We start from the raw sequence: 26,694 nt of genomic DNA, 5'->3' as shown, positions 1-26,694 counted from the left end.
CATCTTGATGTACATAGGTCATGCCGCGAGACCTTGGCTTGTGTTCTTCTTGGGCAAATGCTTGGGCTGGTCAAGAGGCGTATACCATCCTCGTGTCACATTTCTTCTCTGGCTCATTCATGTTGTCTCCTGCTGAATCTTTGACGAAGACCGCTTTCGCTGCCTGTGTATTCAATACGGTGGCGGAGAGGTCGAAATGTCCTGCCGGGGGTCATGTCTACTCTGGCAGGAAGCACGCCTTCGTTCATCCGGACATTGAGACCCCCGACTTGACCGAAGCTGCTGTCTCCCGACACATCCACCTCGAAACACTCCACACCCACCCTAACCCTGCACCTCTTCCACCACATCCTCCACCGGCTGTACCTTCTTCACAACCCTCGCGGGCTGCCCCATAACCACACTCCAATCCTCCACACTCTTCGTCACAATACTCCCCGCCGCCACGGTGACACCCTTCCCAACCCTCACCCCGGGTAAAATCACCACATGCCCCCCGATCCAGCAATCATCCCCGATAACCACCGGCTTCGCATACTCCACATTCTCCCGTCGTGACTGCACCTCAACCTCATGCGTCGCCGCAAAGATGCTCACATGCGGCCCCATGATGACGCGGTCCCCGATGGTGACGAGCCCGCAGTCGAGGATGCAGAGGTTGAAGTTCGCGTAGAAGCGGGTGCCGATGGAGATGTTGGCGCCGTAGTCTACTTGGAAAGGGGGCTCGATGTAGGCTTGATCGTCGGCGATGTGACCTAGGAGATTTTTTAGTCTTTCGAGGCGTTCTTTGCCTAGGGCCCCGCGGATGGCGGGGAAGGATTGGTTGTATTCGTGGGTTTGTTTGCGGGCTTGGTAGCGGGCTTCTTCTAAGGTTAGGTCGAGGGAGTTGTAGCTGGTGGTGCTGTCAGGATAAGGCAGCCATGGGGTTGGAGATAGGAGAGGACTGAAAGCATGCCGGAGATCATCTTTTCGTATTCATCGCACCGTGGCACATGCTTTAGATTGCGGGCTAGTGCGATTTGTTCGGGGTCTTTCTGGGTTGCTGCCATTGTTGCCGGTCTTGATTGGTCTCGCATACGTAATGGGTCTTCGACACCTTAGGATGATTCAGAGAGCCAGTTTGAGATCTTAGGAAACTGCAAGCACGCGAACGTGCAATCTACGTTTTGTAGGAAAGTTGTTGAGTTGAGGTCTGCGGTATGGCTGTATTGAGCAGAGCCGGGAAGCACTTGCCCTGATTTGGGAAAGTGGCTTGTAAATCCCTGCCAGCGGCTGCTTCGAATAGGAAGGAGCTGCCGCCGTCATGTCACTGTTGCTGTACTGTTTCGACCTTTGCCAGGGACCGGCAGATGATAATGGTGGTAAGTCAGTCATACAGGTGGAGCGCATTCTCACCCCTGCGTCCCAGCATTAGACCCGAAGAACACCTTCAGGAGGGAAAGACAAGTATCGACAGTAGCCATAGCTCATCTCAACATTACTGGTAAACGCTATTCTATACACTCACACCCCAGCACTCGCTTAATGCTTCCGAACTCCTCGCTCGCTGTGAAAAATGCCATGCCTGTATTTAAATACTCTTCTGGGTATCATTCTATCTCTTGCTCCGTCCTGTCCTCGTCGAGCTACTCTTCGAATTTGACCTCGCAACTCCCGCTCGCTTGAAGCTCTCTCTGGTATTGACACGATCCAGGTCGAAAGGATTGCCAATATAGCCCTGCGAGTTCCTCCTGTTGAGCGTTGTGCGGCTCTGTGTTGTGCGGATGGGCTTGAAGCCTGCTGACTCTTCTTCCTTCTCGGACTCGGTGATTGAGTTCTGGCGCTCGACCTCCTCGACTGGCTCCGTTGGGTGTTGGTGACGGGTAGTCTCCTCTTCGTCTTCGGCCTCATCCTGATCCGTTGGAGTGGGGTGGTCTTCGGAAGAGTCGTCGTCCTGGTGTTGCTTCTGCATCTCGCGCATGAACTTCTCAGACTGAGCGGCGTACTTGCAGCGCTCGCGGATCTTGGCGCCATACTTGTAGAACAAGAATGGGAATGGTACACAGATCAAGGCCAAGAACGCTGGGACCGACGAAGCCCAGTGGATACCCAAGTTGTTGAACATCTGAGTGGTGAACAATGGGAAGGCCGCACCGAAGAGTGATCGCAGGACGGAGTTGGCTGCGAGGACGGAGGCGGCGAAGATTGTGTAGCCGTCGATGAGGTAGTTCATGATGCCGAGGAAGATCAACACCATGCCAAAGCCGAAGGGTGCGCCTGCAATGATGGACACACTCCAGTGAATGGATGGGTAATTCGTCCACGCAAACCAGAAGAGACCGACGGGTACAGCGATTGAACCAACCATACACAGTGGAAGGCGAGCCTCTGGTGGCGCGAAGCCGTCGTATGCATCGCTGACCTTGGAGTAGCGCTTGTTGTCGAAGATAGCATATGCGACTGCGGTCAACATACCCACTGCGACACCAAGGAATGCCAGACCGCCGATGCCTGGAGACCATCCTCGAAGCTGCTGGTAGACGATGGGAAATGCACCGAAGCACATGTACAGCGTGCCGTAGATGATAGCCATGTAGATGGATAGCAGGAAGACGATAGGCTCCTGGAACAGAAGCACCCATGGCCGCGAAAGTGACGTCTTGAAGACCTCGCCGATGGTAGTTTCGCCCTGGTCGATGTCGCCTTTCGTCTTGTAGACCTTCCCGGTCATGGCGCTAAGCTTCTTTGCACGCGCACGAAGGATTACTGGCGGGTAAGTCTCAGGGATGAAGAGAGTACCGACGATCCAAAGAACGCCGGTGAAGATGGCCATGACACCCTCTATCCATCTCCAGCCGACAGTCTCCCCGACGAAGCCTCCAACAATGGGACCCAAGACTGGACCCATGAACGGTGCGGCCGCGAAGAGGGACATGGCAAGACCGCGCTCCTTTGCGGAGAACATATCAGCGATCACACCTCCAGCATTCGTAAGTGGACTCGAGCCAATGGCACCAGCGAAGAATCGGAGGATGATGAGAGTCCAGATGTTCTGCGATCCGGCAGCGCCAGCATTGAATGCTGTCAGGCCAAGGTAGGTAGTTGTGAAGAGGACCTGTCGGCCGAAGAGCTCGGAAAGTGGTGCCCACAGTAAAGGTCCGATGGCAAAGCCCAGCACGAACAGACTGATTCCTAGGGTGAAGATTTCCTGGCTGCAGCCAAACTCTCTGATGACTTCCTGCGCACCTCCAGAGTAGGCTGATGACACGAACGCGACTGCCAATGTGGCGATTGCGACCAGCGCCGTTAAGCTCCATTTCTTCGTCTCACTGTACAGCATGGGATTCCGTGGGTCGTTCTCAATCCATACCACGACGTAAGGGTCTTCTTGCGTGCCACTTCCTTCATAATTCCAGTTCTGGACTTCTGGCGTGATGCCAGCTTTGTCCATGACCTGGCGCTTATGTGGAATCGAGCCCGGCTTTCCAGCAGGCTTGCCGCCCTCCATGTCCGCCATGTTGTGACCCGATCTGTGGGTGTGTCGCGAGCCTTGGTAGTGAGGGACTCTTTCTTCGTGTTTGTCCAGATTATTCAGGTGGATGCTTTCCAGTCACAAGTAAAGTGCTCCGGAGTTGACTCGGCAACCAGAATATATCGTCACGTTCGTCAAGTCGTCAAGCCCTGAACTGCTGGAAGGAGGCTGTAGGATTATCTTCACACAAAGTGATGCACCATGGAAGAAGTTTCGACGCAAGCCCAACGGTCGTATGCAAACTCCGTTCCTTGCCACGAGGTCCCGTAGCCATGACGATCGTTTGACCTCGGCCACACCTCACATTGGGACATGACGCTAGGTCGGTTGATGTGCCGCCCGCATCTGCACAACCGCTGCATAACGCTTGTTGTGGCTGCAATGATGTAATGCACATGTCGGTGCAAGGTCAAGAATTGCGACCGATACCGACTTTTTGCATATTGCAGGCGGATACAATGGCTGCCTCGGCGCCTGCTTTGAGGAGATCTTTCCGTGGCGAGTGTGAATGAAGTGATCTGTATGGACAAAGGGTCTGATGGTGCACCAGATTGAGTTCTGCATTGTTTCCAGTGGCCACAGAAGTCCCTTGCTTGCTGATGAGCTTGGTGCACAACTGCCGACTTGCCGACTTGGTGGCTGTTCCTCTCAACACGAGTCTCGGGATTCGCTCCTTTTGATACGGGCGTACCTGGTCCGTGTAGTAGTATGAACTATGAATGGTCGCATAAGATTTGGTGGCTTGCTGGTTTCCCAACATCTTCCCCTTGCTGACCACGCAACGCCGTACAAGCGCCGATGAGGCTCTGCGGCATACCGTTGCCTCGAAACACGAACCGAACCGCAGGGACAACAGGCACGTGGCTGCAGGCTTGTCCAGCATTCCGCATGCTTGTTGTGACGACCGACCAGGAACGACACACTGTCATTCAAGGTGGAAAAAGTGCGACATTAACGGTGCATCTCCTCTATTATTGTCGAGACATAGCACCGGCCAGTGTCAAACACCCGAACCAAGATGCCGATGCCCACGCGGCCATTCCTCGATCACATAGCACAGGTAGCATCGCGCTGGCCCACCTCATGTACCGCGACGGTCTGCTGCACAGCTTCTATGATCAGCTCCCGCATGCGTGCGACGTACGATTGAGCCCCGATGCTTCTTATCACTCCAGCGACTTTAGGAACAATCCCGTGCCCAGTAATTACGAGTCCCGAAGCAGCACTCAACTTGGCCTGGCCAGATCAGCAAGAGCAATGAGGGACAACTCAGAGCCATTCCTGAGATCCACGAGCAGTACGCAGCATGAGCAAGCCTGTTGCTACCAGGCGCCTTACATCATGTCGCAATATGGCGCCTTGGGATGTTAATGGGATCAAGTCGGCTGTCAGACCTATCTGAGAGATAAGCATACCGCCCAAAGCGACACTCGAAGTCGCAAGTGAAGCGCCGCCAAATGTATGATTATGCGTGCAGTGATCGATTTCCAATGGCGGTGTATATCGGAGTGGCACAGCCATCTTGCCAACCTCGGCGAGGTCTCACGGATCATGGGCACATCGCGGTGCCCCAGAGTCGTCCACCAGCCAAGGCCATTCCATCGTCCTTGGAAGCAGTATCGCGTGCGACAATGATCGAGCAGCAGCAGCAGCATCCGAGAGATTCCACGCCGTCTTTTACCGGCCAGCGACAATGATTTTGTGGAAGAGCGCTTACAATCGGCAGACATTTGGGCATCGTTCGAAGCCAACGCGAACGGCTGCAAACCACTCCACATTCTGTCGCACCACTTGTTGAACTGCACTGGATATCACTTGGCGTTGACTGTACACTGTAGATGTTATCGCTATCCGGCGGCAAGACACACGGTGACTTCTTTCTTTGACAGAAGCGACCCGCCGGACTGGCCTGCCATGTGCTCGGGATCCGCGGATGATGCTCGGAATCCGTTATGACAACGAACCACACTCAATTGCGAGAATTTAGAACACACTTCCCTTCCCGGCCGGCAGGGCTCCACTCAGAAATTCACACCTGCTTCCGTCGGTCGTTCTCCAGACCCTCCCGTCCACTGCATCAACGCAATCCCAAACTATAAACCCCAATTGCAAACGACCCAGCATCCAGAAGAAGGATGTCCTGCCCTGCCAAGCTCCCAACTATGCACTGTGCAAAGGGGTCCAACAACACACCGGTAGGTAAAGTGCTGCAGCGCAGGACCCATGTCTCTGGAGCAGTCTCCCAACCCCATACCATATTCTTCTCCCGTCGGTAGCCGTGCGTCAACCAAGATTGGGAAGGTCTACCCCATGGGCTATCGCAAAATTTCTCGCGTAACAGATTCCATCACAGTCGACACCGAGGGACCCAAGCGCGACACAGGTTGCGAGCTTGTCAGCATTATTGTCCTCAAGGCGCTCAAGGGAGTGTGTCTGTGTTGGTTGATTCTCCACATTCTTGAAATATTAGACTTTTGCGCTCGCACTGCACGTTCTTTCTGCCCTTGCTCTACATTTCTGTTACCCCATCGAACTCTTCACGACACGTCACGGCACGGCACGGTACGAGCTATGTTCGGAGAGAAGAAGAAGCAGCAGGAGGATGATCAGCTGGCGCCTGTGCCGACGAGCGATATGGGTGATGTTGAGGTGATTAAGCCTGTGGGCGGGCAGCATGATGCTGTCTTTGGAGAAATCAATGAGGATGGGCCGAATTATAAGGATGTCAGTATATCGTCCTGCGAAGTCGTGACGAGGAAAAATGATCGCTGACGTCGTGGCAGGTCGGCTGGGCGGGTTCTGCAATTCTCATGTTCAAGACACAAGTTGGCCTCGGTGTGCTTGGAATCCCTGGCGCTTTCGATGTTCTGGGTATGGTCCCTGGTGTGATTATTATTCTGGTGATTGCGTTCATGACGACGTGGGCTGCGTGGATGGTGGGCAAGTTCAAAATTAACCATCCGCATGTGTATGGAATCGATGATGTTGGTCGCATGGTTGCTGGGAGGGTCGGGCGCGAGTTCTTCTTCTGGGCTTTTGTCCTTCGTAAGTTGCAGATCCATGCAGATGTTGAGATTGCTTTTGATCGCGCGACTGACTTGTGAGCCTAGACTTCACCTTCCTGGCTGCATCCGCCATGCTGAGTATCTCCATCGCCTTCAACTCCCTCTCCGAGCACGGCGCATGCACTGCCATCTTCGTCGTCGTCGCGGCCTTGATCGGCTTGCTCTTCGGCAGTATCCAGACTCTCGGAAAAGTCTCCTTCATCGCATGGGCTGGCGTCGCTGGAATCTTGACGGCCATCTTCACGCTTACCATCGCCACTGGAGTCCAGGACCGACCTGCGGAAGCATCACAGACGGGCCCGTACGTCTCCGATTACAAGATCGTTGGAGCGCCAACCTTCGCAGAGGGGATCTCCGCCGTGTCAACGATTGTGTTCGCGTTTTCGTGCTTGCCGGCTTTCTTCGCGTGTCATGCTGAGATGAGGAATCCGAAGCATTACACCCGGTCGCTTTGTACCGCGCAAGGAGCTGTTACGCTGGTGTACCTGATTATCGGTATTGTCGTGTACTACTACTGCGGCTCGTACGTCGCGTCTCCAGCTCTCGGATCCGCTGGACAGCTCATGAAGAAGATCTGCTACGGTATTGCCCTCCCGGGTCTTACGGCGAGTTGCATGTTGTTCGTGCACATGCCTGCGAAGACGATCTTCATGCGCTTCATGCGTGGCACCGAACACTTGACCTCCAACACGCCAACGCATTGGTTCGCGTGGTTGGGCTGCACTCTGACCATCACCGTGGTGGCGTACATTGTCGGATCCGGAATTCCAGTCTTCGACCAGCTTCTGTCGCTGGTTGGTGCGCTGCTGGCTACGGTGACGTGCTTCCAGCCGACGGGGCTTATGTGGATGTATGACAACTTCAAGAGGACGGACCGGAGTTGGAAGTGGTGGGCTGGCTGCGCGTTCAGTCTGTTCATGATTATTGGGGGTACTTTCATCACCATTGCGGGTACTTATGGTGCTGTGCTGGGGATTGTGGATTCGGAGAGTCGGACGAGTCCTTGGAGTTGTGCTGATAACAGTAACTCTACTTAGAGGCGTGGTGGAAGGTTGTTGGGGGGCTCTGAGTTTAGTTGATCTGGCTTGGAGCTGAAGGCAAGATAAAGGTAGATCCTACACACCACCATCAATGATACACGTAGACCATATTCCGTGATATGGATGTAGTTCCCCCAGTGACCGCGATGACCGCCGCCGCTGGCGAGTCGCCCTCACAAGAACTGCGCCGATAGCGTATGCTGTTGTGGTATGTCCGGAGGCGTGAGTGGAAGCGCTGCTACGGTATGGACTTATCATCCGCCTCGTGGTATGTCGGTGTTAGTTCCGATCGATGAAGAGGAAGAGATGAGCTTCGAAGAGGAGAGCAACAGCACCCCCGGACACAGGTAGTTGCATGCATACCCAGGCTGAAACTGTGAAAGGTGGGGCCTCGGATGTGGGCAATCTTTCTTCCGACATGTGGCCGACTTCCAATGCTGCGACCTACCTGTACCCTCCATATACATGCTCCCACCTCGACCGACCGCAAGCACAAAAGAACGAAATCACAGCCGTCACAATGGGATCTAAGGAGGCGACTGTTGCCTCGTTCATTCAGTCGGCACCACCAGGAGAGGTCGGTAGGCACTGCCTACCTGATGTGAACATGAAACGGGCTGACAATCGCAGCTCTCCTCTGTGGTGAATGGTACGCCATAGACCCAACTGACCGATCGATCGCCTGCTTAACAGTACGACAGACATCAAAGCGCTAGCGAGCAACCAGCCGGCCCTCCTCTCGTCGCTCGAGCCGGCATTCAAGCAGTACAATGAAGAGCAGTACACGACGGTGAAGCTGCCAGGCAGCAGCGAGAGCGTGAGACATGGCGACAGCGTATAGTGGGAAACGTAAGGCTGATTTTATGGCAGACGCTCATCAGCCAGTACAACTCACTGGGCGGCAACCGCTACTTTGACACCGCATCCCAGACATCCTTCGAGGTCGACCACGCAGCACAAGTATGCCAACCATGACCAGCACGTCAAGAGCGCACTAACACTTCCCAGAAAGCCTCGAACACCCAACAACACCCGCTCGAAGGCCAGCACTCCGACCTCGTCCGCTCACTCATCAAGTCCTTCTCCACCTTCAGCACCGAGCACTTCCCCTCCTCCACAATCGGCGTCTACCTAACCGACTCAGGCATCGCCCTGATCCTCGTCGCAAACAAATACAGCCCACAGAACTTCTGGAACGGCCGCTGGCGCAGCACATACATTCTTGATCCGTCTTCCAACGCGCTGTCGGGCACAGTCAAGGCGGATGTTCACTACTATGAGGATGGCAATGTGAGAATGAGCACGAGCAAGAAGATCGAGGTCGACACGAGCGGTGCTGCGGACAGTGTTGTGAGAGAGATTGCGAAGGCGGAGAATATGTTTCAGGAAGAGCTGAATAGAGGATTTGGACAGTTGGCGGAGGGAAGCTTCAAGGGCTTGAGGAGACAGTTGCCGGTGACGAGGCAGAAGGTGGAGTGGGAGAAGATCGGAGGGTACAGAGTAAGTGCTCGTAATTTCATGGAGTCGCTATGTGCTAACGGTTTTCAGCTCGGTCAGGACATCGGCGGAGGTCGCTCCAAATGATGACATTTTAGTAATCAGGCACACCCAACAGAGGCTGTCGACAGCTTTCAGTGCGCGTGGCCTTGATGGCAAAGAAACAGTTGAAGCGGTAGAACTATCCCACAGCACATCTCCATCCACCGTTTCAGCCCTTCGACTTGAGTGTTGTGCATTTGGCCTCGGTCGAAAGTACAAGAGGTAAGAACACCGTCAAAGTTCCGACAGGGACTGTTGACGAGCTGAGACGAAACCTCGATATCGTACACAGAAAGACCTCATTCCTTATTCGGCATAGGGCAATGCACGTATTTTGCCCTTTGGGTGGGGCGTTGCAGGAATATGCATAAGCACCTGCATGCTCAGCTCATAACTTCTCCTCAGGCGATGTCAAGCATCGAACCTCGCAGTGACAAGCATTCAGCTGCAACATGCTTGACCTTTCGTTCCCGTTCGGTGCGACCGCAGTGCCCGGTAGTACACCAGACACCTCACGACTTGCACCACAACTCAGTAACACCAGGACCGCTAGATGACCCACACGGCTGCCACTGACAATACCGAAGCTTGCAGGACGTTCAGTGCTGAGAGACGCTCGGAGACAGACACAACTTTTGAGTGTTGTGCATTCCCGCACTCACAATGGCGAGGGGCTAAGCTGCTCACTCTCCATGCACGCCACCGGCGATGTAGCTGGTCAACATGTCGCGATATCGTATACCTGGCAGTCTACAAAGCAGAATAAGATTATTTTAGTGGACGGAGTACCAACTACGGTGGGCTACAATTGCTGGCTTGCATTGTGGCAGATGCGTTTGCACAACGTTTGCCAATGGTACTGGATTGACTCTATTTGCATCAAGCACAGCAGTCATGACGAGAAGGTGCTTCAAGTCGGTATGATGAATATCGTCTACGCACAAGCTAGGAAGGTTGCGATATGCTTAGGTGATTCAGATTCAGATTTACTACAGCCCGGGTTTGACAGAAAGAGTCCAGACAGTATACTCGACCTTTTATGCAATGTGGCAGGCCGAACATACTTCCGGCGATTATGGACAGTCCAGGAGTTTCTGCTCGCAAAGTCGTTGCAGGTCTTTTGTGGTGACAGCACTGTTAAGTGGCATAGTCTCATCAACGCCGTGCAGCTCCAGTGTAAGGCGATCGGCGACTTATCAAAGGATGTCCGAGCTCTGCTCGACTTCTCCAATGACTATACTCGCGCCTCCAAAGTCTTGACAGCCGCACAAACGACGTTGCGCCGTTTGACTCAGGATCGGCGGGTGTTTAGCATCGCAGATGCTATCTTGCGTTACGCAGATTGGCAATGCACATTTGTACAGGATAAAATTTACGGGCTCTTGTCTCTAGTACCGATCGAGGCAAGGGTCAGGATTCCGGTCGACTACATGAAGCCTTTATTGCAGGTCCTTACAGACTACGTCAGCGTCTACAGCCGCCTTCTCGAAGACTTCGACAAAGATGAGTACCACCAATCTGCGCAGTCTGATCCCTCTGTGGCTACAGTCGATCTTACGAAAATGGGGAATAGCATCCGCACACCCGTGGCTGCTTTCCTCAATCAGCGTCACTATCGTGCGCATGATAGTGACTTCCTACCGGGGTCTCACTCGGGCATTATGAGACAAGATATCGCGTCGGTGATCACAAGTCGCTCCAGCCATTTTGACCCACGCCAGGTACTGGTTGGAATATCCTCTTTCGCATGCCACGAGGTATGCTCTAATAACGGCGGCAGGATTTATGCTAGCAGCCAAGATTACATCAACGGCGGCGACAGCCAGTCCTTTGTCGACAAGGCAGAGTATCCGTACTGCCGTTGCTGCAAGCAACCAGGCATCACAGACGGCACGGTCTTTTCTTCTAATGATGAGTTTGTTGCCGACATCAACACCACTGCACCCGAGCACAGTGGGCCAGTCTGCATCACCACGGACAAGGAAACTAGGACATTGAAGCAGGTGTTTGCATCACCGCGAGGGACTCAAGACGGCGATGTCCTCGTACGGTGCAGCGCTCAGCAAGGGTTGATATCGCCCGACGACGAACCACTCTTGGCCTGCCTATGTGACCCGCGGGGCGAGAAAGGATCGTGTACGTGTGTCGACCTGTTGATAGCGGAACGTCCACGCACCGAGTCTTAGGTCAAGCATTTCACCTGGCAGCAACACCGCTTTCAAGCACAGAGCATACACTGTCCGACTCGACCAGCCTGTGGAGCTCTGATCGGACCTGCTCTCCGCCTACGGGCATCGTAGCTGCTTTCACGCTTGGGTCCACTATGGTGCACATAGCGAATCTGCTCTTTGCCAACGTTCTCCGGTACAACTCATTATCTCTACGCCAGAACAACAATAACCCCGGGGGACTGGTCCCCGCCCACCAGCAGTGAGAGCACGCGGTCAGAGACCTTCACTACGACGAACCTCGAGGGCTCCCCCGAAAGTCAGACTCAGTGTTGTGGAGCTTATGAGGTCCCTCTCCCGCCAAGAATCCCAGAGATCAGGCTAATGACCCGTTCGCACTTCGCGATACCTTGTTGGACGAATCTCTGCCCAAAGGCGAGGACGTCTCTAGTTCGATCGAGTCTAGCCACACATTTTCCAAGTCCTCGACAGACGGTGTCGACACAACCCGTTCTAGAAATCTAGCCCTAACAACCAACACTATCCGCTCAAGTATTTGGATCCCTCCCAACGCCACACGCATGCGTCTCAGGCAGCTTAAGGCTGTGCTGGTGGCTAGGGCACAGAGTAATGGAGCGATGTCACGTGGATGTGATGGCTCAAAGTATGTTTACTGGCAAGTTGTGGCGATGCCGTTTGTGAGCTGGAGGGATGTGTACTTTTGCGAATACTATGGATTTCATCATTAGCATGAGTACAGAGGTGTTGTGCAGTTGGGGATGGCGGATGGGCAGGAGGTGGAGGCGTTGTCAGAGCCAGGACAGGGAGGGGTGGTGAATGCGGATCGGTTTTTGTGTGATGGGAACTTTCTTTTTCGTTGATGAAGTTCCCCAAGGCAGCGTGGCAGAGGAGGATGCGGTCGACCCAAGAAGGTAATGCAGGCGACTGAACGACCAGCTGCGGTCTTAGCGAGGTGTGCTTTGGAGTATGGTGCTGATGAGGCGTCGTCCTCAGGACCATGCAGGCTCGAGTGCCTTGGATAAAGTTATGGAGGCTATGTAGCGGATAGGTGTATTGCGAAAACTAACTAAATCAGCTTCGACAACGGGCGCTAGGATGGATTCACTTGGGAACCTTGCCACGGCCAAACCAATTTAGCCAGACGCTGCAGCATGATCTGAACACTTCCACGAGGCAGAACAGAAAGAAACCCACCCCTGGCGAGATGGTCATGCCAGAGAGGGCGCCACGCGACGAGCATGCCCATCGGGTGGGCGGATGGCCCAGGGCACTAGATCGCAGATGATCTACACCATCTCACCAGGGACGATTGTCGAGGGTGCAAAACATGTTGCCGTTCATATAAATGGTAGATCAACGGACATGTTAAGTGATGAATCACCACCACTTTCAGGACCCCTAGCAGTACACACTTTTCACCATTCAGGATGAAGTGGTGTACCCACGCCATGCAGCCAGGAGCGATCGTCGAAGTACTACTCGGACGGGATCGTACATATAGCTTGGCTTTGGGGAATGGCACATCACCAACACTCGTGGTCATGGATCATTGATCGTCCAGAGATTCCTGCTCTCCCACCAAACGGCAAAAAAATTAAACTTCATTAATGCTCCATATACATGTCCAAATGAGAAGCAAAACAACCACCCCTATTATATCCAAGAGATCAAGCCTCGAGCTTGCGGCCACCGCAAGTGTCATCACTTGACAGGCCCAAATCCCATATAGCCTCTCCAACGGCAAGAATGTATGTACATCTCCATATATCTCCATACCATACCACCGCCCAGCCCATCCAGGGACCATTGTCGAGGGTAGCAAGATCGTGCGTCTACACACAAGTCAAGGCCCCGCAGATGGGATGTGATCAAATGTCCATGACCTTGGCCAAAAGGTGGGGTTTCCAGATCCAGGATCAGTCTCATGGCCTTGCATACATTGGCAGAGCAAAAGACACAGTGCAATACTTGAGGCGCCCGAGCATTACTGGTGAGCAAAAAGAGCAAAACGATCGCCCTTGGTCCAGCAGCGATAAGCGGCACCTTCAGCAAGCGAACAAACGCCTCTATTCAGCGTTGATCCTGTTTGTTGATATCTTGCAGTAGCGGTGGCCGTAAGCGCGGCCATACCACTGAGCCACTGAGCCAGGAACAATGGTCGAAGGCACCGTTTTTCAAAAGATTCATCAGATTTTGCCTCCACGATGGAGGTGGCATCCTGCGTGAACACCCACGTGCGAACCGTCATTGACATACGGCGCAAACGTACTGCTTCAAGAGGAAGGAGAAGAGTGATCTCCTCTCGAATCTCTTGATGATACATATGTACAGCTGCATTCTTGAACACTATCAAAGCATTAGACATTATGCAAAGCCAACATATCTGCTTGCCAGACACTTCAGCCGACGCCGTAAAGCATAAGCTTCTGACACCAACAAGACGTATCATGCTGCCGCAACATCGACTCACGACATCGCCTTCGAATGTGCCGTTGGGAAGGCGTGCTCATCATCATCAGACGACTTCTTGGACGCACTGCCCTTCCCTGTCGGGAGGGATGCGTACTCGAAGCAGCACTCGAATGTCCAGCTGACCGGGATTCGTGTCTCGTCAGGATCTTCCGGATCGAAGCGTTTGGTGGCGTGCGAAGGGCGCAGTAGCGGACCGATGTCATTGCCAGGAGGTGGGCCTGTAGGCGCTCTCTTGTGATGGGACGGTGATGATGCCGGAACGTGTACGGTTGTGGTGGTGTGAATTGTGATGATATCCGTTCCGGTAGACGGTGGTGCTGCTGGAACAGACACGATCGTGGTGGTGCGGATCGTAATAACCTGTGGTGCGGTCGACGATGGCGTTGGCGGCTGCTGCGAAGTCGTCGGGCTGGAGCTCGCGGCCGTAGTTGAAGTTGTTAAGGTGCTCGAAGATGAGATTGAAGACGAGAGTAGCGTGGTCGATGGCGATGGAGAACTTGGTGAGGAGGTAGAGATACTCGAAGTCGACGTCGTGGGATCCGGTGATGGTGTCGAAGAAGATGACGAGGATGAAGTCGACGAAGATGGCGGTGGTTCAGTCGATGAAGATGGTGGACTTGAAGTCGACGTGCTACTGGTGGTGATGCTCGTCGGTGGCCAAAGACTCTGCGTTGGTGTCGTTGGTGCACCCAGTGCGCCACTGTCGGTCACTGAAGTACTGCTGGCAGCGGGTGTGACCGTAGACAAGAAGCTCGAAGTTGGAGATGGCGACCCTGGTGCAGAGGTGAAGACCTCAAGATAGTTCACAGCCCAGTATGCTTCCGTGTATGCTTGCGGATTGGTAGCAGCGTAGATGTTGCACGAGCGCCATTGATTGGTCGGGTCAAGTGCTGGACAGCCGTCGTCCTGTTCATGATCAGTCCGTGGCTCGGCGAAGATTGATCGTGGCACTCACCACAAAAGTAGGCCCTGCCCAGCTCCCACAGAACTCAATATTGAAGATCAAAGAATGATTGAAGAAGAACTTGTCAATATCGCAGCCGCCCGCAAAGTTTGCATCTGGAGTGCCGAATGTCGTTGGGTCGGGTGGTATGGGACCTTTTAGGCTGGCAGGAATCTGTTCGCGAGGGAAGAACCAAATCTTGATGGCTGCAGAGGTCCATTCCATAGCATAGACACCGCCGCCATCAGCGTTGAAGTCGGTGCCTGCGTTGTTTGGTTTGGTGGGTGAGCTGTAGCAGCCCGCGAAGCCAAGGTCTTTCTGGGTGGTGTTAGTAGGTGGAAGCATCGTTCATCAGGAGGCGTAGCTTACGCCACAGTCGTTCGTGAGGACGGTACCTGTGAACATGGCGTGTTAGTGGGACTCCTCTTGATGCACAGCTCCCAGGCAAGCTCACCAGTCTGATCAGCACCAGCCACGCTGCATCCCTCCTTCGTGTGAAGTGCCATGAGATTATTCGACGCCAGGTTGGGGTACTCGATGATATCCACCTCTCCTGCAAGTCCGTCAGCTCCGAGTGTACGCTTCCAAGAAGACAGTGCCAGTGCATACCATAAGCCGGCCAAGGATCGGCGCCAGTCCCAAGCGACCAAAACGCCGGCCACAGTCCACAAGCTGTCCCTGGCATATGAGCAATATCCGCGACGAACAGCCCCTGGGTCCAACTCTGCTTCGTCGAAAGCCTCAAGCTCAAGCGTCCAAGATTCGCATCACTGCCAACGTCAGCTTCCATCTCCCCAAGTTCGAGAGGCGGCGGCCTACGGATCCAGCACCTGAGTATGCTCCGCGCCGAAGATAGCAGGCCCACCAGCGACGCTGACATTGATCATGCCATACTGCTCAGCAGTGGCGCGGTCGACGTAGTGGACGTAGCCGAATGTCGGGTCCCAGCTGGTGTAGAAGTCGAAGTTGTCGAGGAAAGATGGACCGGTGAAGTTGGACTGGAGGAGGTATTCGGCAGTGGTGAGGGTTGTGAAGAGGAGGGGGAGGAGCTGCATTGTGAGCGAGTGTGGTTGTGAATGAGGTAGAGGAGATTGGGAAGGACATGCGATGGAGGGTGAAGGTGAGTTGAGGTGGGATGTTTTGGATTTGTTGTTGGAGGCAAACAGAGGAGGAAAGCGCATTGGAGAAGCCCGCGTTCGACCGCCATCATCGAGCATCTACACCTGAATGCACGATTATCCAACACAATTGATGTATCTTCATACTGACTCAGCGCATCATACAACACTTCCTCACCTTACACTTACACATAGGCACACACGCCCGGGTATCAAAACTCTCCCACCACGATCAAGCCTTCCACTCAGTCCTCCCCAACCTCACAATCTCCGCCTGTCCCAACACCCTGACCTTCTCCTTCTGCCCCCCATTCAGCGCATCAAGCCCCGCATGCACAGCAGCCTTCGCAATCACATCCGCATCCTGCGCCCAAAAGTCCTTCAACCCATTACTTATACTCCCCAACAACCCGGCAAACTTCCTCAGCCCAAGCTCCGCCGTCCCATTAAGTCCCGACCGCGCCTCTTCTCTTGTACCTGCGATCAGGCCAGGGCGCACGAGAACGACGTGCTCGAAGTCCATAGCGCTCACGGCGTCTTCCAGCTCGCCTTTCATCTTTGGGTATCCGAGGGGGCTGGAGCTGCTGGCGCCCGAGGAGGAGATGAGGACGTAGACCTTCGACCCTGCTGCTCTGGCGGCTTTGGCGAGCTCGATGTTGAAGTCGCGGTCGAGTTTGACTTGGTTTTCAAAGCCGCCGGCTTTCGCTCGTGTTGTGCCTAGTGCTGAGAAGAAGATGTCGCTGCCGGGCGGGAACTGCGTCGGCCATGTTGTGCTGTCTTGCGAGACGATTGGTGTTACTTTCGCGTCGGTTGCGAGCTCTTTGCGCGAGAAGGTGTAGAGCTTGTTGACTTTGTCGAGGTTCTGGAGGGTGGCGAAGATGTTTCCTCCCTGTGTCCATTGCTCAGCTTCATGTCTCGTGTTGCGAGAGGAGGTCGATGCGACCAACCACCAAGCCTGTCGCTCCGACCAATGCTACCGTGGCCATGCTTGCAATTCGTCGATGCCTTGCAAAGTTCCTTGTGTTGTGGTGAAGGATTCAAGGTGAGGGATGATGGCAGATCTTGGGTCTGCCTTTCGTCATCACAGGCGGCCTCCTTGTCCACGGTATTGGTCCCTATTGGTCACGTTTCTATATCGAACAGGACCACGAATTGGGCTCGAGTGCGCCTCTGGACGACAAAGATTCCAGCCATACCCTTCAACATCGTCCCACTATTCGAAAGACATGGTCGAAGGCGAGGACGCAGGGACACAGGACTCGAACAGTGCAGGAAGAGAAGAGAAGTTGTCGAATCTCCAGCCACCATCCCTAAGGTAACACCACACCAACACCACCTGCACTATACAGTGTACCTTGAAGACCTCAGGACTATTCAAAGCGGAAAGAAACAGTCGAGAGGCCACGAGAATAGGCAATACTCGTTTCAAATCCGATAATTGAACTTCCGACGCGATGTTGAACGTCAAAGCCCTCACTGCCCTGCTCTCGCACAATCGAGATGGTCGTCTATGCAAGCAGTGGTATGTCATGACACCAAATGGCACCTTGCTGGCCCATAGCCAACCAGCAAACATCAACGGCTTGAGGAAGCAGGCCGCCGTAGCCGCTATGACCTGGCAGGAGCACGAGCACCAGGATCCTCGTTTTGACGGCGAAATCCGCGAGGACAACGGAACAACAGGCTCTTTGCACATCCTAATCATCGAATCGGACACAAGCAACACCATCATGAGGAAGCTCCAAAATCAAGTTCTGCTGGTCCTCGAAGGCGGTGTCCCACCACGTCGAACTGGCTTCCAAAAGAGTATCACGGCAGAAAGTGCAGACGGCACGCAGCAGACGTGGCCGCACGATGGTGATGGTGCATCGATCATGTCTAACAAGACTGGCACCAGTGCGATTGCTGCCAATGTATTGAAGCTACAGCGTAACAAAGTGGAAGCGCTGGCAGCTGCGATCATCAGCGACTTTCAGAAAGTGGGCTTTGAGATGCCAGTGGAAGGCTGCACCGCTGTCTTCTGAGACGTCTGCAGAGATCTCGCACTGCAGATGCATGTCGAGTCGTGATCAGTAGTGGACATGATGTGCATGCAGCCACGCAGCTCTCCGTCAGCTACGTACAAGGTGGGGGTGGGGTCCTGAGACGCGGGGATGATGAGAGTTCGAGGCACCTGGATGAGGCGCATCAGCAGCAGGCAGGATTGGACCGCCTGCCGTGCTTTCGCGTCCGACTGCGGCAGAGCACTTGAATATTTTTGGGGGGCTCTCGAGTACCGGGAAACATTCACCGACACGACAAGACCTCGACTTGGCACCCACTGACATACGCGCTCATCCCCATTCAGCATACCAAGTCTGTACCGAGGTACTCGACGACCATGCCTCAAGACGTTGTAGTCAACGGCGGCTCGCGGCCAAAGGTGCTCATACCTGAGAAGGTATCGCCAGATGGCCTCAAGCTGCTGCAAGCTTCGTTGGACGTTCACGAGAAGAAGGGTCTCTCACCGGAGCAGCTACTGGAGATCATTGGAGACTACGAGGCACTCGTCGTTCGCTCTGAGACCAAGGTCAACGCTCAGCTGATTGCGGCTGGAAAGAAGCTGAAAGTCGTTGCCCGAGCAGGTGTCGGTGTCGACAATGTCGATCTTGACGCAGCCACGAAGCATGGTGTAATTGTTGTGAACAGTCCGCAGGGAAACATCAATGCCGCTGCCGAGCATACCATTGCTCTGCTCATGGCAGTCGCCAGAAATATCGGAGAGGCATCTGTCAGCATCAAGTCGGGCAAGTGGGAGAGGAGCAAGTTGACTGGTGTTGAAGTCAAGGGCAAGACTCTGGCCATCATCGGTCTTGGCAAAGGTGTGTGTTGACATGCTTGAAGGCAAGATATCTTGACTGACCATTCGTAGTCGGTCTTACCGTTGCTCGTGCTGCGGGTGGACTGGGTATGAACCTCCTGGGATACGACCCATATGCCAACGTCAAGCTTGCCGAAGCAGCCAATGTTGAGCTAGCTTCTTCCATGGACGAGCTGTTCGAGCAAGCCGACTTCCTCACGATCCACACTCCCATGATCGCATCTACAAAGGGCATGATCGGCCTCTCCGAGCTCTCCAAAATGAAACCCACCGCCCGCGTCCTGAACGTCGCACGCGGCGGCATAATCGACGAACAATCCCTCCTCGAAGCCCTCGAAACCGGCAAGATCGGCGGCGCAGGTCTCGACGTCTTCACAGCAGAACCACCCAAAGAAGACGACTTCGCCAGCAAACTCATCCGCCACCCCAAAGTCGTTGCAACACCCCACTTGGGCGCCTCCACAGTCGAAGCGCAAGAGAACGTCTCGATAGACGTCTGCGAACAAGTCCTCCTCATCCTCCAAGGCCAGCTCCCCCGCAGCGCCGTCAACGCCCCTATCATCATGGCAGAGGAGTACCGCACCCTGCGTCCCTTCGTCACTCTCCTCGAACGCATGGGGAGTCTCTACACTCAGCACTTCGGCCCTGACAACATCGCTCGCCGCGTCCGTACCACTTTCGACCTCGTCTACGAGGGCTCCCTCGCGGAGACGAAGACGACGAAACCTCTCTTCGCGGCCCTCATCAAGGGCCTCGTCTCGCCCATCACGGACTCGGCAGATACAAACATCAACATCGTCAACGCCGAGCTCATCGCCAAGGAACGCGGAATCCTCATCAACGAATCCCGCTCGCGCGAGAAAGTCGAGCAGGAAGGCTACTCCGCCTCCGTCACGCTCCGCGCGCGCCTCGATCCTCGATCTCCTTCTGCGCGCCGTGGCGCCGGCGGCGATGAGAGACGCCCTGAACCCGTTAGAACTTCTACGGGTCGCGTGAAGGAACTCGAAGACCAAGTCATCTCCGGCTTCGTCTCGAGTAACACGCCCTACATCTCCCGCCTGGGCCGCTTCAGCACCTCTTTCGTCCCCGAGGGTACACTCCTGATCTGTCGGAACTACGACGAGCCCGGCAAGATCGGAACTGTGGGTGGACGACTAGGAAAAGCTGGTGTCAACATCCGATTCATGAGCGTGGCGCCTATTGATGAGGGGATCAAGGGGAGGGACGGGTCTTCCGATGGCGAGGCTAATGGGAAGGAGAATGAGGCGCTCATGATACTGGGCATTGATAGGGATATTGATGCGAGCGTGAGGAAGGATATTCTGGGGGAGGAGGGAGTGCTGGAGGCTAGTGTTGTTGCTTTACAGAAGTGAGGGTGACGGTGAGTTGGGCAGGGGAATGGGGATGGGTTGGTATGGTATGGTATTGGCGGCGTTTTGGGCGAGTTGGTCAATGGGAGAGGATGAGGATTCAACACGGTACAGACAGACGGCCTTGTGGTATAGCGGATAGATTCAAAAATCTACAGGTGGAATTGGACCGCTATCTTATTGCTTCTTGTCCTTTCTGAAAGAGCTAGTTCCTCGAGCCTTTACCTTCAGATACCATCCTCCCAAACCACGTCTAATACTTCCCCGGCGCCTCCTTATACCTCTCATTCTGAATAACCTCAATCCAATACCCATCCGGATCCAACACAAACGCCACATTCTTCATCCGACCCTCCGTCAACCTCTTCTTCCACTGCACTCCTTGCTGTTCAAACCGCTCACACGCCTTCTCCAAATCATCAACAGACACACAAATATGTCCGAACCCCTGCGGCTCAGCGTTTCCATCATGGTACACCCGTCCGGACTCTTTCTCGGTCCCGTAGTTCCAAGTAAGTTCGAGGAGCCCTTCCCGGGATGCGGTAGGGTTGACGCCGTTGGAGGTGTCGTCCGAGGAGGGGGCGGGCCCGTACCCGAGGAAGTAGAGGTTGAAGCCGGCTTCTTTTGCTTCTGAGGTGCGGTGGAGCGTCATGCCCAGGACGTCTTGGTAGAATTTGAGGCTGATGTCTTTATCTTTGACGCGGATCATCGTGTGGTTCATGCGGTATGTCTGAAGATCCGTCGACTTGACGTCTTCAGTTTTGTCGACGGGGTTCTGCGCGATGATCTCGACCCAGTAGTCATCTGGATCGAGCGCGAAGGCGATGTGGTGCATCCGGCCGTCCTTGAGTTTTTTCTGGAATCTGTAGCCAGCGTCCTCAAGACGTTGACACGCGGCTTGAATGTTGTCCACACTAACGCAGACATGTCCGAACCCTTTGCCAGGCTCCTTGTTGCCGTTGGCGACTGTGAAATTGGGATCATTTTCGGTGCCGTAGTTGTGCGTCAGCTCGATGATTCCCTCGCGGTCCGTCCAGTGGTTGCCGTGCGAGGCGGACTTGGGCGAGTCGTGGGCGAGGAAGTAGAGGTCGAATTTGTTGTCGGGGAAGGAGAATTTGTTGACTTGGGACATGCCCAGGTGTTGGTAGAATTTGACGGACGCGACGGGGTCTTTCACGCGGAGCATGGTGTGGTTGAATTTGTATTTGCTGGTGTCGGTCATTGTGGCGGTGGTGGCGGTGGAGGATGGTCTGGTTGGTGTGGGTGGTCTTGTGAGTTGTCTTGTGATTAGAGTGGTTCGTCGAAGTGCTGAGAGCATATGTGTTGTATGCAAGAGGTGACGGAGAGCTTAGTAGATGTTCTTCAATGCTTGTTGCATTTTGTTTGGTGACGACGTTGAACCCCGCACTGGTGGAAAGACCCCTCGATCGGCCTTTCCATCAGCAGCAGATGCTTGACGTAGAGCACTGTCAGGATATTTCAAATATCCCGTGTAGACGGCAGAGGTATCGAACGTCATGTCGTAAAGGTGAAGTCCAGACCGAAGTGTGAAGTGAAGTGAAGTCGAAGAGCTGCCATATGCAATGAAGCTTTCCATGACCTTGATGGTGCAGCATGCGTGAAGAAAGCGATTAACATGGTTTCAAGCATTATCATAGCGACTCGGTACGATAAGCTAGGCCTTCTGTAGAGAGCCTCATGTACCCTTTTGTACAGCATCTGGTGTATCATCATTGATTCGTAAGCGTGCGCTGCCTCCAACTCCATAACACCCGCTTCATCGCTCATTGCACAATCGCATTGTGCTCAAGACACAGTCGTCTGGAGGCGATGATCAACCCTTGCTTGAGCTAGCTACGCCAGAGCTCTCGCCTGGTTGCTTGCCGCTGCCACTGCCAGTACTTGCAGCGCCATCTTCATCGTACAGACCGTGAGCCTCGATGTAGTTGACGACTTGTTCTGGCACCAGGTAGCGGATCGACATGTCTCTCCTGCGGAACAGTCGGATCTTGGTGGACGATATGTCGTTCTGGACTAGTTGTTGGATGACCCAGATGTTGTCCTTCCACTGCTGTAGGGTTGCGAGAGCTTCATCGATGTCTGTGCCGGACCGCTGTTCAAATGTCAGCACAGTTGCGCCTCAGAGCAGTGTTCTTGGTGACCTACCTCAACAATGAATGCGCCATAGTTCCTCAGGATGTAATCAATGTCAGGCGGCGACCAGACGCCTGGCGTGCTGAACGTCTGAATCAAGTCTGCACCTGCCAGCAGCGCGATTCTGGCTTTCTTTTTTTCGACCGGTGTATCGATACCTCCCATAACCTCATTGATCTCATGATCAAAGTGGTCCAACACCTTCGCAGTCTCCAGATACTCTGAGTGAAGCGCCTCCCATGGGTCAACACTGATCCAGCTGCTCTGCTGCACTGCCAATGTACACATGTTGATCCTGTGCTCTGCCTTCACGAGACCCGTCTTCTTATACGCGTCGCCTACACAAGACAGATACGCACCAACTACCTCGAACTTTGTGTTGAAGCGGGCATAATCGGCCGCCATTTCGAACATGCGCAGGTGGAGGAAGGTGATGGGCGAAAAGGAACCGCAAGCGATGAGCACGAGCGGTGTCCGCTCGGCATCGTAGATTCGGTGTCGCAGACGGCTGTTGGGGAACTCGTATTCGTCCAGAGTCATGTCGCCTCTGATGTCGTCGGCCATTGTGAGTGGTATCGGCGGGGCTTCGTAGTCTATGAGTCCAGATAGTTTGACGTTGTGGTCAAGCGGAGGAGGTGGGGTGTATATGTGTCGTCGGTTGAGGCTACGTTGCGGTATGAGTCGAAAGGGCAATCGCGAGTGGAGGTGCTGCCTTGAGGACAAGGCAAATGGTTGGGTGCAGCGCAGTGGATGTCGCAAAGGGGCACGCAGGCACATGCAGTGCCGACGGGCGGGAAGTGTTGCCTTGGATGGCCGTGGCTTTGTGCGCGGTGCAGGCTGTGTCGCGCGGGCGTGAGACGCTGTCTGAGAGGACGAAAGAAGGTCGTTGGCGTTTGCAGATGAGTGAGTAAACAGGTGAGAGATCAATTACCAAGCCTTCCTGCAGGGCCGTAACATAGATGCCGACAGATCGGTGGTAGCCCGAGAAAGTGGGGCTGCGATGGCGGCGCGAGGGAAGTGAAGTGACTTTGGAATCTGGTCAAGGGAACCAGGCTGTCCACGTGCTCATCGGTATGTTGCTGCTAAGCCTGCTATAGATCCTTTGTCGTCCGATCTCGTCAGCGACCTGATCGTTCAGAAAAGATTGTGCATGTTGAGACGATGCCACCAGAGCGTCATGTCGTGCTTGCCGTGCTCGCGCAAACAAAGTCCAATGTTGTGGGCCGCCCAGATCCGCGGAAGGGGCCAGACCAGGCGAGCTCGCGGCCGTCGCGTGAACGATACGTCTTCATTGTGTTGAGATGCCCTGGCGTGATTCGCAGTCAAGCCATAGCAATGGATCGATGGACAAGCAAAGAGTCGTGGAGATCGCCGATGGAAGAAGAGAATGAGACGGGAAAGCACACCGCCCAGATGTCGGGAGACATCCCGACCACATGGCACAGAGCCTGCTTAGCATCATCGTGAGAAGGCACGAACGAGCAGCACGGACACAGAAAGAGACGATAGTTTGAGTAAAGAACAATGCAAGAGTAGATTGAGGCAAGAGCTCGCCCAAGACAGTGGGATATGCAAAGGGAACAGACATGGCGCAGAGGCATCTGTGATGGGGCTTGTGCATCTGTCTTCTACGCTACGCATATCAATGGCTTGGTCTGTCGAAGCTGCAGTCGCTCACTTTTTGCCAATATTACGAGGACCATGCGGACCCTCCTGCAGGCCGTTACCTCTCGGGACATCGTCTCTCCAGCGCCAGTGTGGTCGCATCGGCGTAGCGCTTGCATCGCCATTCTCAAGGATGTCTGCGGCGTGCTAGCACAACCTTTGTCAGCTTTGCGGTGTACTTCAGATACATAGAATACTCACCTCTCCCAGAACTGGCATGAACTTCGCACCATGCCCGCTGCCTCCCGTACAGACAAAGACTGACTTGTCAGCGTATGTTGGCACGTAGTCGATCTACGAGGTATCGTCTGTCAGCAACATTACCACTGGATAAGAGTGAGTCGTTGGCTCACCAGGAACGAATTGTCAAGCGTATCGGTATACCAGCACAGCTTTGTCGAATGGAACGGCACATCCCTGAACTCTGGCAGGAACACCTCAACGAAGTGCCGGATATCCGTCGCTGCCTTCTCCGGTATTACATCACACTCCGCCGCTGGTAATGGTATTGACCACTTCCCCTCTTGCGTGAAACAAGCATTTTCGGGCGCTGGCTGGAAGTTGGTGAACTTGACGCCGCGGTAGCCTATCTTCAGAAGTCCATCCGGCGTTCGTGGCAGGACGTATACGCTACCTCGATCTCGTCCGTCCTCATCGCGGCTGGCACTCTTCCAGGTCATTACGGGGAACTTCTCGGGTGAGAACTTGTCCCAGAGTGCCTGTTCGCTTTCTTCGATCTTGAAGGTGGCGATGCTGCCAGCTGATGATTCCATGTGGTATGCTAGATCGGGCAGGACTTGCGTCGAGAATGAGCCAGCGGCGATGACGACTACGTCGGCGTGGTGGTTGGTGCCGTCAGTTGTCCTTAGGCCAATAACACGCTGCGTGCGATCATCGTCCTGATGGAGCAGGCTCTCAAAGGCGCCTGCGTCACCAAACTCGAACTCAACACCGGCATTCTTTGCCAATGTGAAAAAATGGGCACAAGCATCAGAACACCTAGTGAACCCAGCCAGCGAGTCAAGCACTGCTTCGAAAGACTTCCCCTCCGGTTCATCAGGAATGCTAAACTTCAGCAACTTCTCATCCCACCCGGCATTCTTGGCACGCTCACAATCCTCCCGGTTACCCTCGACAAACTGGTTGTCACGCAGCCCTTCCCGCTCCATACTGGCTAGCGTCTCCCTTTCAAGTGGCGAGAGCTCATCCGTCGGCTGGACACGAAGCATCCCGCATGGGTCGAACAGCTTATGAGCTGCATCCTGGCGAGCATTGTCGATGGACTCCCACGCTTTGCGAGCTTCTAAAGCGAGACGTTGGTAGTGGAGCTTGGTGCCGTAAGAGGCGCGGAACTGTTACAACAATGATCAGTGACAAGTCGATGAGGTCGAGAGCAGTTGCGTACAATCTTGTTGTGGTCTACTGATGCTGCGATCTGTTGGTCTGAGCTCAAAGGCTGGTAATGCGCTTCATCGTAACGATATCTGTCGAAGACCGTGACGCGGTGGCCTGGCGTGACAGTCAGCAAAGCCGTCCATTACGGTTATGGAGGATCACGTAAGGTATGTCTCACCTCGTTTCTGCAGTGCTAATGCCAGGGAGAGGCCGAATACGCCAGCTAGGTTACGAAAGTCAGCGTACGTCGTTGCAGACTCATGGGAAGTACACTCACCACCAACAATAGCTACCTGCTTCTTTCCCACCTCCGCCATATTCATACTTGATGAAGACGATATCACGCAAACCAAACGAGCAAGCCCAATCAGTGCAGTGCAGGCTTCCGCCACATCTGCAGCTCTGCGGCGCAGTGAGCAAGTTATCTCGGAGCGAAGTGATTGATCAACCGGCCATCTTTCCTATTGGGGCTTCCGTCCGAGGCAACGTAACACTGGCAAACGACTTAGCCGTGTCGGTCCCCATGCACCCGCGAAGCGGGTGTTGGACAACCCAGTGATATTGGACACCTCAACGATATCAATGAGGTGTATTCAACTATCTATTGGCTATATCGTCCATACAGGCAAGCCATATTGGCATAATCTTCCGTCTCTCCACTGGATAAGCAGGTCTGTTGTATGTCCCCTTGATATAGCTCATAATCTTGCTTATCCGGTGTCTCAATTCACCTGTTCTTGCACGTGCTAGCTGGGCTTCAAGCTGCTTTACTGTGTTCTCTTCACCTTCTTGTATAGCAGCTCTTGCGTTGATAGCCTTCATGACACCTCCACGCTGAAGGTGTTGTCTCTTCTGAGTGTTGCGAGCATTGCGAGCGTTCTGGCGGACCGTGGTGTTGTCCAATTCAGCTACTGCTTCGGCGCCCTCAACGATAGCAATCTGGGCTCCACGGAAGAGTGGCTCCAGTCGCTGCTTAATAGACTCATCTATCAATGGATCAGCTATAAGCGCAGCAGTGTATCGACCGAAGGTCCTCACTGTTGTTGGAAGCTGCTTATCGTTGACAATCGGCTCCGGTATTGAGACTCGTTTATTCGATCGAAGAGCAGCTAGGTCTTGCCTTGCACGAGCCAATATTGGCTCCGGATTGAAGGTCATTCGTGTATCTAGAATCACTAACACCCACAACCGTGTCGTCTTCAAGGTGTTGGTACCACGTATTCAGGTGCATCTTCCCTATCAAGATGAGGAAGGCTGGAATCACATGCCCAGCTGCTGAGACAGCAACAACATCCGTACAGCTCTCACGGTTGTTGGCAGTAGGAAGGAAGTTCTTCCTTTTCGGATATTGCGTAAGAACGTACTGGTTCTTC

The 26,694-nt window shown here is 54.1% G+C and overlaps 13 protein-coding genes across 13 annotated transcripts; 5 read left to right on the top strand and 8 right to left on the bottom strand.

Annotated features, from left to right (window-relative positions):
- Nucleotides 1-324: 324 nt before the first annotated feature.
- On the bottom strand, nt 325-1,049 carry CLAFUR5_00027 (Maltose O-acetyltransferase; the record flags this gene model as incomplete). Its single annotated transcript, XM_047899175.1, has 2 exons — nt 325-901; nt 985-1,049. 2 exons carry the CDS (start codon nt 1,047-1,049, stop codon nt 325-327), a joined length of 642 nt encoding a protein of 213 aa, XP_047756073.1.
- A 545-nt stretch (nt 1,050-1,594) lies between these two features.
- CLAFUR5_00026 (Major facilitator superfamily multidrug transporter) lies at nt 1,595-3,496 on the bottom strand (the record flags this gene model as incomplete). The annotated part of the gene is made up of 1 exon (XM_047899174.1): nt 1,595-3,496. The coding sequence occupies one exon, from the start codon at nt 3,494-3,496 to the stop codon at nt 1,595-1,597; it is 1,902 nt and encodes a 633-aa protein (XP_047756072.1).
- Nucleotides 3,497-5,734: 2,238 nt separating this feature from the next.
- Nucleotides 5,735-7,613, top strand: CLAFUR5_00025 (N amino acid transport system protein; the record flags this gene model as incomplete). The annotated part of the gene is made up of 3 exons (XM_047899173.1): nt 5,735-6,235; nt 6,295-6,556; nt 6,622-7,613. The coding sequence occupies 3 exons, from the start codon at nt 5,735-5,737 to the stop codon at nt 7,611-7,613; spliced, it is 1,755 nt and encodes a 584-aa protein (XP_047756071.1).
- Nucleotides 7,614-8,136: 523 nt separating this feature from the next.
- CLAFUR5_00024 (F-actin-capping protein subunit alpha) lies at nt 8,137-9,200 on the top strand (the record flags this gene model as incomplete). Its single annotated transcript, XM_047899172.1, has 5 exons — nt 8,137-8,197; nt 8,318-8,433; nt 8,487-8,576; nt 8,625-9,116; nt 9,165-9,200. The coding sequence occupies 5 exons, from the start codon at nt 8,137-8,139 to the stop codon at nt 9,198-9,200; spliced, it is 795 nt and encodes a 264-aa protein (XP_047756070.1).
- A 647-nt stretch (nt 9,201-9,847) lies between these two features.
- CLAFUR5_00023 (uncharacterized protein) lies at nt 9,848-11,341 on the top strand (the record flags this gene model as incomplete). Its single annotated transcript, XM_047899171.1, has 1 exon — nt 9,848-11,341. The coding sequence occupies one exon, from the start codon at nt 9,848-9,850 to the stop codon at nt 11,339-11,341; it is 1,494 nt and encodes a 497-aa protein (XP_047756069.1).
- Nucleotides 11,342-13,810: 2,469 nt separating this feature from the next.
- CLAFUR5_00022 (putative endo-1,3(4)-beta-glucanase) lies at nt 13,811-15,164 on the bottom strand (the record flags this gene model as incomplete). The annotated part of the gene is made up of 3 exons (XM_047899170.1): nt 13,811-14,722; nt 14,772-15,077; nt 15,129-15,164. 3 exons carry the CDS (start codon nt 15,162-15,164, stop codon nt 13,811-13,813), a joined length of 1,254 nt encoding a protein of 417 aa, XP_047756068.1.
- Nucleotides 15,165-15,574: 410 nt separating this feature from the next.
- CLAFUR5_00021 (uncharacterized protein) lies at nt 15,575-15,814 on the bottom strand (the record flags this gene model as incomplete). The annotated part of the gene is made up of 1 exon (XM_047899169.1): nt 15,575-15,814. One exon carries the CDS (start codon nt 15,812-15,814, stop codon nt 15,575-15,577), a length of 240 nt encoding a protein of 79 aa, XP_047756067.1.
- A 295-nt stretch (nt 15,815-16,109) lies between these two features.
- CLAFUR5_00020 (uncharacterized protein) lies at nt 16,110-16,863 on the bottom strand (the record flags this gene model as incomplete). The annotated part of the gene is made up of 2 exons (XM_047899168.1): nt 16,110-16,766; nt 16,825-16,863. The coding sequence occupies 2 exons, from the start codon at nt 16,861-16,863 to the stop codon at nt 16,110-16,112; spliced, it is 696 nt and encodes a 231-aa protein (XP_047756066.1).
- Nucleotides 16,864-17,331: 468 nt separating this feature from the next.
- Nucleotides 17,332-17,901, top strand: CLAFUR5_00019 (uncharacterized protein; the record flags this gene model as incomplete). Its single annotated transcript, XM_047899167.1, has 1 exon — nt 17,332-17,901. The coding sequence occupies one exon, from the start codon at nt 17,332-17,334 to the stop codon at nt 17,899-17,901; it is 570 nt and encodes a 189-aa protein (XP_047757156.1).
- A 356-nt stretch (nt 17,902-18,257) lies between these two features.
- CLAFUR5_00018 (D-3-phosphoglycerate dehydrogenase 2, chloroplastic) lies at nt 18,258-20,110 on the top strand (the record flags this gene model as incomplete). The annotated part of the gene is made up of 2 exons (XM_047899166.1): nt 18,258-18,738; nt 18,789-20,110. 2 exons carry the CDS (start codon nt 18,258-18,260, stop codon nt 20,108-20,110), a joined length of 1,803 nt encoding a protein of 600 aa, XP_047757157.1.
- Nucleotides 20,111-20,360: 250 nt separating this feature from the next.
- CLAFUR5_00017 (Lactoylglutathione lyase) lies at nt 20,361-21,425 on the bottom strand (the record flags this gene model as incomplete). Its single annotated transcript, XM_047899165.1, has 1 exon — nt 20,361-21,425. One exon carries the CDS (start codon nt 21,423-21,425, stop codon nt 20,361-20,363), a length of 1,065 nt encoding a protein of 354 aa, XP_047757164.1.
- A 516-nt stretch (nt 21,426-21,941) lies between these two features.
- CLAFUR5_00016 (Nicotinamide/nicotinic acid mononucleotide adenylyltransferase 2) lies at nt 21,942-23,038 on the bottom strand (the record flags this gene model as incomplete). Its single annotated transcript, XM_047899164.1, has 2 exons — nt 21,942-22,220; nt 22,274-23,038. 2 exons carry the CDS (start codon nt 23,036-23,038, stop codon nt 21,942-21,944), a joined length of 1,044 nt encoding a protein of 347 aa, XP_047757165.1.
- An 897-nt stretch (nt 23,039-23,935) lies between these two features.
- CLAFUR5_00015 (L-saccharopine oxidase) lies at nt 23,936-25,644 on the bottom strand (the record flags this gene model as incomplete). Its single annotated transcript, XM_047899163.1, has 6 exons — nt 23,936-24,073; nt 24,128-24,220; nt 24,280-25,278; nt 25,332-25,435; nt 25,500-25,544; nt 25,599-25,644. The coding sequence occupies 6 exons, from the start codon at nt 25,642-25,644 to the stop codon at nt 23,936-23,938; spliced, it is 1,425 nt and encodes a 474-aa protein (XP_047757162.1).
- Nucleotides 25,645-26,694: the final 1,050 nt, after the last annotated feature.

Source organism: Fulvia fulva, chromosome 1 (genome assembly GCF_020509005.1).
Source record: "Fulvia fulva chromosome 1, complete sequence".
NCBI classification, from domain to species: Eukaryota; Fungi; Ascomycota; class Dothideomycetes; order Mycosphaerellales; family Mycosphaerellaceae; genus Fulvia; species Fulvia fulva.
This window is presented reverse-complemented; position numbering and strand designations above follow the sequence as displayed.